We start from the raw sequence: 15,387 nt of genomic DNA on the forward strand, positions 1-15,387 counted from the left end.
ATTTGAATTTGCCTGGCCATTTGAAGATGAAATAATTAGACCAGAAATGTTGGACAGCTCTGCTAAAGATAAATAACCTCTGGATGTGTACTGACACCTAAAGAAACGCATTACACTTGGATTAATTTGAACTTGATGCCCCTCATCCTATTTCCCTTTTCAATGAAATACAGTAATGTTGTTTTTTTCACCGTTCTCTATACACTATGTCTTCATTAGGATGCTGTGAATACTTATAATCTTATTATAATCTGAGGCAATTCTGTCCCTATTTAAATTATCTCAAAGATAAGTAAACACATTTACACTATAAAGAGTTGTATATTGACAGTGCTGCCTTTTTTGTCACACTTTATTACCACGATGTGACAAAGTAAGGAGCTGTTGTCAAAGATATGTCATTTAAACTTGTGTAAATATTTTCATTTGGAGGGAAAAAAAAAAACTTCATTTATGGCATAGGGAGAGAGCTGTTGAATTGATTCTCTAAATTCTTTCATGTTTTTGGATTTGGGGTTAATAATCTCTTGGACTGCCCAGCAATCTTTGACCAAGTGTAAAACAAGACATGTTAAACATTTTTATTAAATTGGTGAATAATTTAAAAAAAAGCTTTAATAGGTTTTATTTTTTTTATTATTTTAAATTTAAGTTTATTTTTTTTTAGCAATAAAATAAATATTTCTCGTAATCTAATGCTGCGATGAAGAGCAACACTAGCCACTCTGCTCTGAAAATGCTCCTGTCTCTTTAAATATTCTTGCAGTAATTTCTTGAACATGCATATGGCCATGAAAAAGAGATAAAGCTTCAAGTCATCCACACAAACACGGGCAGTTTGAATAATACAGCAGCAGCTTCCTGTATTTTACACCTGCAGAGAGGGGAGGGAAGCTCAGCTGAGTTCAGAACACACAGGCAGGCTGCAAGAGCAACAACAAGTTCCCTGCATCTCTGCTCCTTTTCCTTTCTTTTTTCTTTTTCAGTTTCTCTCTCTGTCGCTTTTATATCTGCAGTTTCTGCTAATTAAGAATGCTAATGCACATGTTGTGTATGGTTTGGGCTTCATCTGTCATTTTTCTGCAAGGCAGGTAAGTGAAGATTTTAAGAAGCAGTATATCAGTCTTCCTAAACTTACTAGGAAGATTGATCTGTAAGTTGCTGTTTGGTTAGCCATTGTAATGTAAATGCATGTGTTTGACAGTGTAATAAGTGTATTTACAGCCTTTCAACACTGACAGTGTAATACAACAGATATTTGTGCTTCTTTGAGACGTTTCTGTTCTCCAAAGAGTCTTACTGTAAATGTCTAATCTATAATTAAACAACAGTTGTAATATGCAGTATAATACTGAAATAAAGAAAACGGAAGCTTGAGGTTGATTTTAGCTCCTAATATTTAACTGTTCGAACTGGATCTTTGTATGAAGACGTTAAAAATAAAAATGTAGGGACTGTTCGTTATTTATGAGGGGGTGGTACAAAATGGGGGAGGAATTTAGGTTAATTCTTTAAGACTGGGGAGGGTGTTATGCTTCTTTATCTTAGGGGAGGACATTAAACCTTAAATGGTTGTATTTTGTATTTATTTTACATAACTTCAGAACCCCCAAATCCACAAGTGGCTTTTAAAGCAATGTTTTCTTGAAAAGCAACAAAATCCCAGCATTTATCACAGCTAGAAACTGTGAAATATGGTTATTTATGGTGAATGTTTTCTTTAAATATTAAGTGAAGTAAATATCAGTTCACCCAGAGTTTGTTTTTCTTGTCACTCGGCAGGTCTGTGCTCTGTAAGGAGATGAAGCTCCCGAGCAGAGCAGCGAAAGCCCCCTCTCCATCTGACTTTCTGGACAAACTGATGGGACGCACATCTGGCTATGACGCTCGCATCCGACCCAACTTCAAAGGTAACACGGTATGGTGTGCAGTGGGAGGACCTCCTCTGTCAGGGCAGGTGTGAGTAGGGGGAAATCTGCATAACAATCTGGGCGGTGAAGTAGCACAAATCACTCACAGATGGGTCTGGAGTAAGCGGTCCTGCAGGCTGTCATGGTTTCACACAGAAGTTAGGTTTTTGTGTCATTTGCTGAACTGTTTTTCTACTGACCCACAGCCTTAGGTTATGATATTTTTTACGTACACTTCTCTTTGAGATTTGTCAGAAATGTGCACTTGCCCTTGTGTGATACCCCACAGGCCCATTTCAGTCCAATCTTGATCTGTAGTGAGTGAAGCCAGCAGATTCTCCCTGACACACTTCCCCCTCAGTCTCTGGGGTCGCATTTCATATATATTTCATACTTGCTCCACATCCTTGTCAGTGCATGTTGGGTAAATCCCGGCTGATTATCTATAAATACACTAATGTAACTAAAGGAGAATCAATAAATTATTGCCTCGTAGGAAATGAGTTCCTAAAATATTTACAGTTTCAGTGGGGGACAGATGGACTACAGTAATGGGAGGGTACTGAAAATGACAACAGTTATCTTGGATAAGTCTATTTATCAGGACACAACGTGGCAGATTTTTCGGAGAGCAAGCAGATGTTATTTTGCCGGAACGCTCTGCTCTTCAATACTTCATGCAGCCTCTTCAGAAAACATCATCGGTGGTATTTAAGAAAGCAGTGTGACTAATGTGTAATGACAATCTGCTTCTGTCAGGTCCTCCTGTTAATGTCACCTGCAACATCTTCATCAACAGCTTCGGATCCATCACTGAAACTACTATGGTGAGAACTTTCTTTATAATCCTTTGTTGTCACACTTTATTTGGATAATTTCATGGTGACAAAAACAGCAGATAAGCATGTGATTATCTGCTTTTATCATCTGATTGTTGGGTATCAAATTTAGACTACTATCTTCATACAGTGTTAAGAAAAAAAAGGTCTTTAGTAGTTGCTTTTATAGTTTTATCATTTTCCAATATCAGTGTCATTCGAGTCTTTTTTGACAGGTTGATATAGTCAGCGTGCCACAGATTCTTGTCACAGTAGTTAAGTATCACATTTCAAAAGTGGTGAAAAAAGTGACAGTGTAGAAATACTCAAAACTTTACTTCAATACAAACAAATATATACGTAAGTGTTTATCAGAATATAGTTAAAGTACCAAAAGTACAAGTAGTCATTGTGAAAAATGGCCCATATGAGACTACAATACTATATAATGAAATTTGAATTATCTATGCATCCATGTGTAAGCATCACTTTAGAGTTGCAGCAGGTAAAAAAAGGGATTATTATATCTACATTATACACTGCTGGGTAGCCTTTTCTATAACAATACAATGTATCCTCATGTATTCATTGATCACATTTTTACTGATATAATCAACAATATTGTGAATCTTGAAAGAAAATAGCAACTAAAGCTGTCAAAAAGTACAATAATTTAGATTTTATTTAGAGATGTATTCAATGATTACATTTTGTAAAGATATAATCAAGAATCTGGAAATAAAACAGTAACTAAAGCTGTCAATATTTTATATTTTATTTAGAGATGTTATCTGTACTTAAAAAGGCTTCAGCTGGTTTGATGTTCTGCCAAACACCAAACAGAGCTGGTTGATGCTTAAGAATCTGTCTCGGACGTGTTTTTGGCTCTTCTCCGTCTGTTTGGAGAGGCCATTTGGAGCCTGTTTCGTGATGCTTAAACACACTGTCATTTGATTATGACTAATTGATGACTGTAAACACCATCTTGTAACCTCATTACATGATGTCAGCTATGATTTTCTCATCTCTCTATCTGTCAAAAAAAGGGAATCCTCTATTCATGAGGCCCATGGAGATTGTTTTGGAACGATGCTGTTTTTTTTTTTTAATGTACTCAAGTTAAAAGTTAGGAAGACTAATGCTTTTTCTAAAATACCTCTTGGGACAGCCATCAAATTTTAAATGACAAAATTGTAAGTGGAGTTTTCTGTTGTTCAGGTTATGGGCACTCAGCTCTGTTTGTCAGTGTTTATTTATTTATTTTTGCTCACACACAGTTTGCATGTGCACAGTGTTCTTTGCCTGCTGAGAGACGCAGCAGGTTCATTTATCTCTTGTTTGTGACCTAATGTTGTTCGTGATCTTTGCCCTATCACGCAGTTTATTAAAATGACACCATAATTAGATGCATAGACATATGCAAAACAGAATTTGTCTTATGTATGGTGGCCTTGAGAGCTCAACACACTGCAATTGAAGGGAACAAATGCAAATAGTAAAAAAACTGATTAGATTAAGAAAACATCTTCACTAATTCAACAAAACATACTGTAGGTCCAAATACAGAAAACATACTAAATAAAGAAGCATGCTGCAAGTAGCATGTAAGAGAAACTGTTTCCAGGGGAAACTAAAAAGTGATGCATCCATCAATGCTATTGGAAATTTTGCTAAAATGTAGTTGTACTGTCTTTTTTATTGTGCATTATTCAGGTGTTAGTGCAGATATCTTGTTAGCCTTTAGTGCTTATTAGCCAGCCAATTTAAACAATCTGACAAAATTCAAACAATTAATTGTGAAACCAGTCCTGCCCATAGAATTGTCTTGGCCCTTTAAGAAATCCAGTAAAATGGCCCTGACTCCCTCAGGGGGCTTTTGTAAAAATAACCTTTTTTTAATTTTTATTTTTACTTTAAAAAGTTAGTGTACATGCTGCCTTCAAATTTTAAGTTGACTGAATTTAAGAATACACATTGAATCAATCCCCAAAATTCTCTGAACTGTAACTTTTTTGAGTTGAAACAAACTTTTTTTTACAGTGCACATGGAGTGACCAGCTTTGGTTTTTTTTCTGCAATGGTTTTATACAAAAAAAGTATACCTGCCCTTTCTGTAATGACAGAATGGGTATCTGCATTATTTTGGTTTTGTTTTCTTGTTCGCTTTACTTTTCTTTAACTGATAAAAAAGTTATACATTTTGTTAGACATGTCAGCAAAAACATACTGATAGTTTAACTTGAAGGTCCCCTATTACAGCCTCTTAAAATAATTATTAATGTTATAGACAGCTAACATAATGTTATCGTATTTTACAATTAATTGTGTTCAGGCTATTTCTTCAGATTTTTTTTTTAATTTGCTGGCTAAAAATGAACAAAAGACAGATACTAAGTTAATTTTAGATGTGCGCTTCACTTTGTAGTGTCCCCTAACAGCACGTTTCTGTATTTGGTTATGTTTTCTCTTTTTGCTGCTTGTTTTCTATATGCTAAACCTGATGTAAAATGGATGAAGATTTTTTTTTCTTTATCTGCTTGTGTTTTGCTGTTTGCATGTGTTGTTTTTTTTTGTTTGTTTGTTTTGTTTAAAAAAATTGCATTATGCTGACCTCTCATGGCTTCCTTAGCTACAAGCTTAAAACCTTTAATATGATTCTACTATGACTTGAATTTCATAATTCCCACATGCGGCTGTAATTTTCCTTCAAACATTTATTAAGTAAAGTATTATAGAATTGCTATTTTAATACTAATTCTTACTTATTCCCAACTTTAGGACTACCGGCTCAATGTATTTCTGCGACAGCAGTGGAATGACCCTCGACTGGCATATAAGGAGTATCCTGATGACTCCCTCGATCTGGACCCCTCAATGTTGGACTCCATATGGAAACCTGACCTGTTCTTTGCAAATGAAAAGGGAGCAAACTTTCACGAGGTCACGACTGACAACAAACTGTTACGGATATTCCAGAATGGAAACGTCCTCTATAGCATCAGGTGATCTGATTTCTTTTTTAATTTTTTATTTGCTGATCTGGTTGAATAATACACAGGGATTTACTTCTATCATAATACAAATTCACTTCCATGATTTGTCAAGTTGCACACTGAATATAAATTTCCAGCTCTGTGAGATGTTTAAAGCACTAAGTATATGTTCCAACAACATGTTTGTTTCACTCCAGTTCAGCTCAGTTGTCTTTGTACTGTCCAGCACCCACTGTGAATAATAACTGCAGGCGAAAACAGAATCAGGTCAGTAATGTGGCACTAAAGCAGCGGTGAATCGTAGCGTGATGGTTTTCATTAGAATATAAGAAACATGAAGCGATGTTTAAAGCTCTATTAGCGATTCTGATAAACATGAACTCAATGATCAGCTGCCTCCCTGGTTACTGAACCTTAAAAGTAATCCCCAAACTAACTAGACTGCCACTTGGCAACTTTAATCATAAAATTTGAAACTGTAAAAAAATGTATATATTCGTTAAATATATGTATGCCCTCATTTACTTACTCATATAGCTAGACCGGTTCAGCTAGATGACACTGAATCAGGATCACTTGCTTTCCTCCTCTCCACAGAATTGCTCATTTATGGGAGACTCTTAACTTTGTCCTTGCTGCAATAAAGAGAAGAGGGCTCCTTTAAAATGAGCAATGAAAGACAACATGCCTGAACAAAAAGAGCACAGGCAGCAACAGAAACTGATGTATTAGACGTCAGTCCTTGCCAACACTTCAACTGAGGAATAGGATGTTCTTTTTCTATATCTACATGTCTTGTACGGTGAGGGAACACTCTTCTATTTTGACCAATTGTGCTGCTGTGTTCTTGGCCCATTTTACATCAAGCTCTCCTTATGGTCTGACATGTTGTCACTCAGCAGCTGTCAGTCCTTTGTGCAGGTTTGTGTGGGGCGCAGCCAAGTAGAAAGATGGAAAGGAGGACAGGTGTCAGAAAGGCTGCTTGATGTGACCCTTAACATAGGGTGAGTGTGCAGAAAGTGTTTGAGTGACACATGAGCAAAGATGGCTGGAGGTTTAGTGCTGTGGGCTGGTTGGGTATCCACTCATGGGTTGGAGTGTAAGGGTGTCACCCTTTTTTTTTTTGACACACCATGAGGGTACCATTATGGTGTTTCTGTCTCTGTTTTCCAGGCTGACTCTTACCCTCTCCTGTCCCATGGATCTGAAAAACTTCCCCATGGACAGCCAGACGTGTACGATGCAGCTCGAAAGCTGTGAGTTCATCTTTAAAATCAGGCTTGAAAACATTAAAGGTTCTATATGTAACTTTTTATTGGTATTAATTCTTTCTTTTTTTTTTTGCCAATACCTGAAGAGATTGTAATGGAATTTAAAAGCGGAAACCTTTCCTGACTTTCTTGGTTACCCATAACAGCCTGTGGACAGGGGCATATCTAGGGCGTGGCCTGCGTTGGCATGGGCCTAAGAGGAAGTGATGTGCCAGAGTAGTGTCTAGCCTGACTGATTTTACACACAAATAAACTAATGCAACTGTTAAAACGTTTGTTCACAAAGGCTTATTCATTTTAATTTCTAGCACTTTCATTTTGGTTGCACTTTATACTTGCTTTTGTACCATTTACTTTTGGAGGCACAATTTCTTTAACAAAGTATGGATGTGTTTTTACATGTGTGGTGTCACTCTGTTGTGTTGTAAGGGGTAGGTATATTTATCTTTTAAAGTGAACTATAAACAGAAATGTAAGACACTGCAATGTTAGTAATTAAAAGTAGGCATTAGTAGTGAAGACAAATATGGTAAATTAAAGCCATAGACTGTATATAAAGATGAATGACATTACAGCTCCCCCAAAGTGTAACTTTTCAATCTAGATCGCGCCCTGGTGTCTATCTGTAGTATAGGTCATAAAGCCCACCCCTCCATGTTAGTTAATGGGCCACAGGCCAAACTAAAAACTTAAGTACACACCAATTAAATTTTTCCCAAAGATTGTTTCTGACACTGAAGGCAGTAATCATCAACCTGATGTTTGTTTGTTTTTATGATAAGTTTGGTTTTAATACAGATTGACAGATTTTCATTACGTATTGTATACCTTCTCTATGTCTCTTCTAGTTGGCTACACCATGAATGATCTTATTTTCGAATGGCTGGATGTGGGAGCGGTGCAGGTGGCCGATGATCTGATGCTCCCTCAGTTCGTGCTCAAAGAGGAGAAAGGCCTCGGCTACTGCACCAAGCACTACAACACAGGTACATGACACACCTGCCAGCCACCATCCTCGACAGATACTATTGATCAACTTCTAATAAGACTATCAGTTTGCACCTGTATCTCCTCCTGTGGTTAGGTAAATTCACCTGCATTGAGGTCAAATTCCACCTGGAGCGTCAGATGGGCTACTACCTGATCCAGATGTACATACCGAGCCTGCTCACTGTCATCCTGTCCTGGGTGTCATTCTGGATCAATATGGACGCAGCTCCGGCCAGAGTGGGACTGGGGATCACTACAGTGCTCACCATGACGACGCAGAGCTCGGGCTCCAGGGCGTCGCTGCCAAAGGTGGGACAGTTTGGTTTGTGACATTTATAAGTAGAAAATGCAGTTTGTTCTGAATTGTGGGATGATTTCAGGGGAAAAATGGTTGTTGCATTGAATGTGTGCATTGAGCTTTTCTGATTTTGAAATTTTATTTATTGTTATTTGGAGCAGCAATGGTACTAATCTAAAGCAAAAGTTAAGAAAAGCTATTTCATTAGCAAAATTTTATTTTTCAAACAGGCTTCAAAATATGACATTTTAGGCAATGTAATGAGGGGGGATTGAGCCGATGTCATTATCTAGTTTAGAAACGGCAGGGGTCCGAGGGTCTGTTGGAGATTACTTTATTTATGTGAAGAAAAACAAAAAAAAATTCAGGTGGCAGGTGACTGCTCAAAAATATAATGGAGAATTATGCAGTGAGGCTTTCAGGCATTCTCTGTTGCTTTCAAATATTTATGTTATCCCTGCTGAGTCAACACACGGGCGAGAATGATTTAGTCTTCATAACTCTTTTGTTTTGGGAAAATAACCTCTTCAAATGTGCATGTGGCATCTATTCATGGCAATGACACATTATTAATTTTAAGTAATTTATGAACTCCTGGCCCGTGTGACATGTGTTCTCATGTTCACAGCAAAATTTTAGAATCAGCAGGCCAGGTGGGATTTTTTGCTTACTTCTGGACAACGCACATTTGTTTCTTCTATTTTTTACATTGCATTGTATATTTCCTTATTGTACAAATGAAACTCTCTTTACCAGGAAGATTTTTTTCAGAACATTTCAAAAAAGTTCAAAAAGTGATTAGTAAGCGCTGGGGACATGTCCCCAGTGTCCCTGTGTGTGGCATAGGTCCAGACAGAACTTCAAGGACATTTGCAGCACCCAGGGCTGGCTTTTCTGATTGGGCAGGGGAACAACTTTAAATTGAGCCATTACAGTTTCTGAACGCAGGTGCATAACTATTCATTCCAGTCAATTCGATTCCAAATTTTATTCATGACGCACTGAGCCATGACAGGCCCTTTAATGCCCCAAAAATTGAAATAGAAAGGACTGCAGACATGGTTAAAATGCAGTACTGAAAAAAAGAACATAGAATTGTCGTCTTAAATAAAAGTTGTAATACCATGAATGTAAATAATACTCTCATAATAGATTTAAAAGTACGGATTATTCTCAGAACTACACTTATCAAAATAAAAGCACTGGTTTTGCAGAATAACCCTTTTCTGAGTGTTTAGCTATTATTGTATATACATTACTGTATTATTATGGATTAGGCTTATTACTATTATAGATTTTGCATCATTATACATGTATCAATAACAATGATCCCCTAAGAAATAGTCACACTGACAATCTGCATGAGTGTTTTACTTCTGATACTTTGAAGTGGATATATTGTTAGAAATGGCGTATAATATTTTAATTATAGTGTAATCACCTAAAATGAAAAATCATTTTTAAAAAACAGTGTTTTTGTTACCTGAGAATGAGCCGTTTATATTTACATACAGGGCTCGTCCTCCTCCGTGGAGTCTGCCATGTTGCTTCTACAGTAGCCCAGCATGGACAAACCAGACACTGGTTCCAAATAAAATTTGAGTGCAACTTTTTGGCCGCTTCACGGTGACATGAGGCAACACAGCAGAAGGCTTTCATCGACACTAGTTCTCTGATATCAGTTGGGTGTGTCTGGGCCTTTATATAATTGGCACATGGGAGAACTTTCAGTTGGTTGCAATCTGCAACCTCACCACTAGATATCAATAAAAGCTTCACTCTGGACCTTTAAGTACATTTTGTTGCTAATGTTTTTGTACTTTTATTTTAAATCTAACTAGTAGTGGAGACTGTCTACAGTGAAGTTTTGTTAAATTTAGTAGTTAAACTTCCTCCACTATGCATAAAGTAATCTAACATGTAACTCTTGATGTAGAGTCATGATCTTGTGTCTCTCATGTCACTGCTTAACATGGCGTGAACACTGATGTTAAGAGTGACTTCACTGATTTGATTTTTCACGGTTTCGCAGGTGTCTTACGTGAAAGCCATAGACATCTGGATGGCGGTGTGTCTTCTCTTCGTGTTTGCTGCCCTGTTGGAGTACGCAGCCGTTAATTTTGTTTCACGCCAGCACAAGGAGTTCTTCAGACTGAGGAAGAAGCTCAAAGAGCAACAGCGGCAGAGAGCTGTGAGTGCAACCCACCCACTCAGCCCCTCGGGCGGCTGTCACCTGCTATTCCCTGCGCCCAGCTATGCACAGGCTACACAACTCAGCTGCATGTTGCACTCCAGCCGAGGAAATGCAGACAGCACTGACCTGTAATTAATTCAAGCCATCACCTTATTCCGCTGCTCTCAACATCGTGCTGCCTCATGTGGAGAAGAAAAACAGTGGAGACAAAATAGGCCAAAGCACCTTTTAAATATAAAATATTTCTTAAATGAATCAGTGTGACAGCAGCTGCAGGACTCATTAATACCTTGTAACATTTATAACACAATACACAAAACATCTGCTCGAGTCCTTTGTGCTTATTCATTTGTTGGGATTATGAAACGCCGCCGAAATTTGCTCTGACTTCATCTCCGAGTCCATTTGACATTAATGTCAGACTTGTATTCACTTTGTAAAGAGCAGATGATGACTGCTTGTTAATGAGGTTTGAAAGACACGCAGCACACAGGAGTTGTTTCATGTGACTATCGGATCATGCATTCTGTTTGATGATTCAATTCATGTGCTGCTTTTTCTTCCCCCATCAGCCGGGAAGTGGTGACAGCAAGGTGAAAGGAAAAAACATGTCAGGCAACAACGCTCCTCATGGGAACGTAGTCCAGCAGTGCAGTGCATGTGCCCGGGTATGTACTGTCACCTTGTTTAGTTTCACACCAGCCAATCAGTGGCGTCAGTATGATTCTCACTTGGAGCAGGTGGTTATCCTGTTCTGTTTCTTTTTTTTTCCCAGGAGGAGGAGCTGGCTCAGCAGGGTTTACTCTTCCAGAGTTATGGACTCACCCTGGCAGCAGGAACTGCACCAGAAATGGATGCAACGCCGGTTTTTGCTGATTTACCTCCTGGTTTAGGTTTCTATGACATTCGCAGACGCTTTGTGGATCGGGCGAAAAGGATTGACACCATCGCCCGAGCTGTTTTCCCCATGAGCTTCCTCATGTTTAACGTCCTCTACTGGCTGACCTTTAAAGTTCTACGACATGAAGACCTTCTAGCCACGCTGTGACAACACATTGACTTAGGACCATAAGAAACTGGATTACTTTAATTCTGCTCTCTTCACTGAAACATTTACAGGCTGAGAGTTCTCAGCGGAGTCAGGAAAAGTGTGCTGTGACTGCATGTCCAGTGTCACTGGGACATTCCAAGACATGGAAAAGTCCATCTGTTTCTTTAAATTTTTAATACTTCCAAAGAAATGCACTTTGTCTCAGAACTGTTAATTTATACATTACAGTGTACAGTACATGTGTACTGTCAGCATCTTAAAGGTCCAGTTTGTAAGATTCAGAGGGATTAAGTGGCATCTAGTGGTAATGGTTTAAAATTTCAACCAGCTGAAATTTCTCATGTTAGAATTACTTCAGTTTTAATTGTTCGAGAGTTTTTTTCCCGAAACAAGGTGATTTAAGCCAGTATAAACAGATTAAAGCAGTTTGATGTTACAATTCAGTGTTTTCCAACACTCTGCAGCTCGTTGGAAACAATCCGTTCGCCCAGCACCTGCTAATGTGTGCTCACCTTTTTTCTCTGATTCAGACATTCAGGAGGTTTATACCAGGGGCCGAATTTTCAGAAGGGTCCTCCTCTCCAAAACAAATTGACACAGTGATTTAAATTGGTAAAAACTGTGAATAAAGCAGTTTCATGTTACAAATGAGTGTTTCTCCAATGCTGTATGGCTCATCAGAGATGGGCCGCTTGTCCAGCATTAGGTGATTTTACACTAAAGAAAACATACTTATTATATTATATTCCATTTCTGCCAATACATCCCCCTAACTCCTACACTCTGGACCTTTAAGTGTATTTAGTCACACTTTTTTTTAAAAAAAAAAAATATCTGTAGTTTCATTGCAGCACATCCAACGCAGGCCAACATTTTTTTACTGCAATTTTACTGGTTCAGCGGTCAACTGTCCAGAGCCACAGGTCTGATATAAAACATATCACAACAAGCAGGAATTACACTGTGAAACACTGGCGATTCTGCTGTGTTTCTCACCTTTATGGGCTTTTAAATGTTTCTTTGTAACTGCAGAAATCTGGAATTTAATGCTGTTTTTTAATGGCATGACTATTTTATCATAACATAATATTCATCTGTTAACATTTCAAGTCCTCCAATAGGAAGCCTATAATAAATAATTAAATAATCCTTTTCTTAAATATTAATGTATTTAAAATTTAAATTAAGGTATTTAATAGCTAAAGAGTGAAGATTGTTCAGATATTTTTAGATGTCACTATTATATATTGATATAACAGCATGGCACACACATTATTAATTTTTTCATCAGGTTACGTCTTCAGTTTCAAACCTGCATACTGGCCAGAAATTTACATTATCAAGAATGCATGAGAACACTTGTCAAAACATATTACAAGTATTACAAGTTCTTCTGAGGCTTGCACACTGGGTGGTGGTGTACTGGTGTTTAACAAAGCCCAACTAAGTCACACACAGGGAAATAAATTATCTTTGTGTATTTTTTCTTTAGAAACAAATGTATCCCTGACATTATTTGTTGGTCGATATAAAATAAAGAAGCGTTTTAATTTGAAATACTGAATGCATCACTGTGTAACCTTTCTTTCATATGATGATGTGTCTAAATTGTGTCTTGATTTTAATGATTTTTTTTCTTTTGGCTTATGCCTTTATTATAGATAGGACAGCTTTAGCGTGAAAGGGGAGGAGAGAGGGGATGACATGGAGCAAACCTGCAGCTGCTGCGGTGAGGACAAAGTCTCTGTACATGGAGCGCCCACTCTACCAGGTGAGCTACCACGTGAGTGACCAGATGCCCTCTGTTCATTTTAACCTATATGTTGTGTAAGAAATTTTGTTTTTTTGTAATGCTTTGGTTTTTAACATGCTCTTAAGAGCATGTTAAAAACCAAAGCATTACAATGAATAACTTAATTACTGTATTGGTTTTTAAATGTAGTTAAAGCTTAGCTTTTATGTGTACATGACTCGAGACTGGGATCATCTCTTGAGACCTCATTTCATTTTAAAAATAAATCTTGTTATAAGACATTGAGATGTCATATTAATATTTAATTTAAAAGGTAGCCGTCACATACATACAGTAGGAGGAGAAGGGCAACAATTTACCACTATGAGTCTGCATGGAAGATAAATGGTATTTTTTTCTAAATAGCAGCCAAAAAATGATGAGGAGGAAACTGGAAATAAACTTTTGAAGAATTTTCAGACATCTTACCTGCCGTCCCCACTCACCCACCCACCCAAAAAAAAAACCCAACAAAAAAAAACATGTAAGTAAGTAAAAACAAAACAAAACAAAACACATAAACAAGGAAATTACCTGAAAAAAAGTGCTTTAAAAAATACTATTAATTTCTTGCAACTTATGGGACATTTTTTAAGTTGCTTGTTTTTCCCAATGGGAAAAAGGTTTGAAGGTTGAAATATTTGTGAAAGGCACCTGAATGAAGCGAAAGAAAAGTGATGTCGATCCAGGTTTCAAGAGTTAAAACACATTGACAAAAAAAAAGACTTTTTTTTTGGGTGAGCTTTATATGTATATAGTTGTTGGAGGAGATACATACATCACTGCAAAGACATGATTTTGCATATCTTGAAAAATACATCTTTATTTTAAAAAAGTATTCTGTTACAGTGGGCTTATCCTCAATCATCAGTCACACGGTCTTTGAATCAAGTAACCAGAACATAGCCCATACCAAAGGCTCAAGACAGTTTATTAGGCTATATTTATACAGCACCTTTTTTCTTTTTGACTAAAAAATGGATTAATCAACTTGCAGTGCATCTCATGTATGGTACTGTATGCCAAACCTGACCATTTGTATCTGTAGCCATAAGAGGGCGCTGTTGGCTCTTTCATAGCCTATGTGAGCATGTTGCACTCTGCCACATACAGGCCACATAATACAGCACAGCTCAATGTGAGTATCCATTAGTATTTATATGTATGGTGTGGTGGTGGTGTGTATTAACTAGCAAACAAACCACTAATTTTCTACAATTATTAATAACTTGCACCAGATCTAAATGTGCAACATCTAATATTATAATTCTCTCTGTGTCTTTTTTTTCCATTTTGGAGCAGGGAGTTTAATTGATAGGCCCAACTAAATGTCAGCCTAAACTATGGCTATCACTCAGTGTGAGTTACATGTTTTAATCCAGACAAAAGTCTTTAAGTCTTTCAGAAGGCTATGCATTTACTCTTGTTTGACTTGTCACACACAGGCAATTAAATCCAGATCCACATGTTAAATCAGAGGTGATTTCACTCAAATAGTAGTGTCAGAGGACTAAAACGTGAATGGTAGCCTGGTCCTGTTAGACATCTCTCGGGCTGTAATCATAACTTTATTTATATAGCACCTTTCAAAAACAAAGTTTACAAAGATCTTTGACAAGCAAATCAAAAGCAGAAATGGGATACTTAGAGGGCAATACAACAACATTAAGCAAAAGAGTCCTACAGAACACAGTGAGACAAAACTTAGAATTAAAGTTAGAATAAAATTAAAACAAGAGGACAAATAATGCAAGATGCAGGGCACAAAATGTCAATATAAAATAATACAAAAGCATATAACCACGAATGAAATTAAATAAACATGAATAAAATAACTTGATAAAAGTAAATAAAAAGATGATATCACTTGAAAGCAAGTCTATAAAAATGACAAATTATGTGATTTTGGATCTTTTCAAAGAAAACATGCCTCAGAAACTCACTTATGGGTTTTAGGCTTCTGAGGGTATTAAAATTATATACAAATTAAAAGCTTCTAAAGTTGTATGGCCTTCCCTGTGCTTATAAGAAATATTTAAGGTGCCTCCCCCGTTTTCCTTCAGCCCCTCC

The 15,387-nt window shown here is 37.2% G+C and overlaps 1 protein-coding gene across 1 annotated transcript; it reads left to right on the plus strand.

Annotated features, from left to right (window-relative positions):
• The first annotated feature begins 1,032 nt into the window (after positions 1–1,032).
• glra4b (glycine receptor, alpha 4b) lies at positions 1,033–11,522 on the plus strand. Its single transcript, XM_042499514.1, has 10 exons — positions 1,033–1,091; positions 1,783–1,910; positions 2,670–2,737; positions 5,507–5,730; positions 6,895–6,977; positions 7,841–7,978; positions 8,077–8,291; positions 10,313–10,471; positions 11,047–11,142; positions 11,250–11,522. Exons 1-10 carry the CDS (start codon positions 1,033–1,035, stop codon positions 11,520–11,522), a joined length of 1,443 nt encoding a protein of 480 aa, XP_042355448.1.
• Positions 11,523–15,387: the final 3,865 nt, after the last annotated feature.

Source organism: Plectropomus leopardus, chromosome 13 (assembly GCF_008729295.1).
Source record: "Plectropomus leopardus isolate mb chromosome 13, YSFRI_Pleo_2.0, whole genome shotgun sequence".
In the NCBI taxonomy this organism is placed as follows: Eukaryota; Metazoa; Chordata; class Actinopteri; order Perciformes; family Serranidae; genus Plectropomus; species Plectropomus leopardus.

Coding starts and splice junctions, on each gene's coding strand:
- glra4b (XM_042499514.1), top strand. CDS start 1,033: ATGCTAATGCACATGTTGTGTATGGTTTGGGCTTCATCTGTCATTTTT. Junction 1,092..1,782: donor GTCATTTTTCTGCAAGGCAG/GTAAGTGAAGAT, acceptor GTCACTCGGCAG/GTCTGTGCTCTGTAAGGAGA. Junction 8,292..10,312: donor CCAGGGCGTCGCTGCCAAAG/GTGGGACAGTTT, acceptor ACGGTTTCGCAG/GTGTCTTACGTGAAAGCCAT.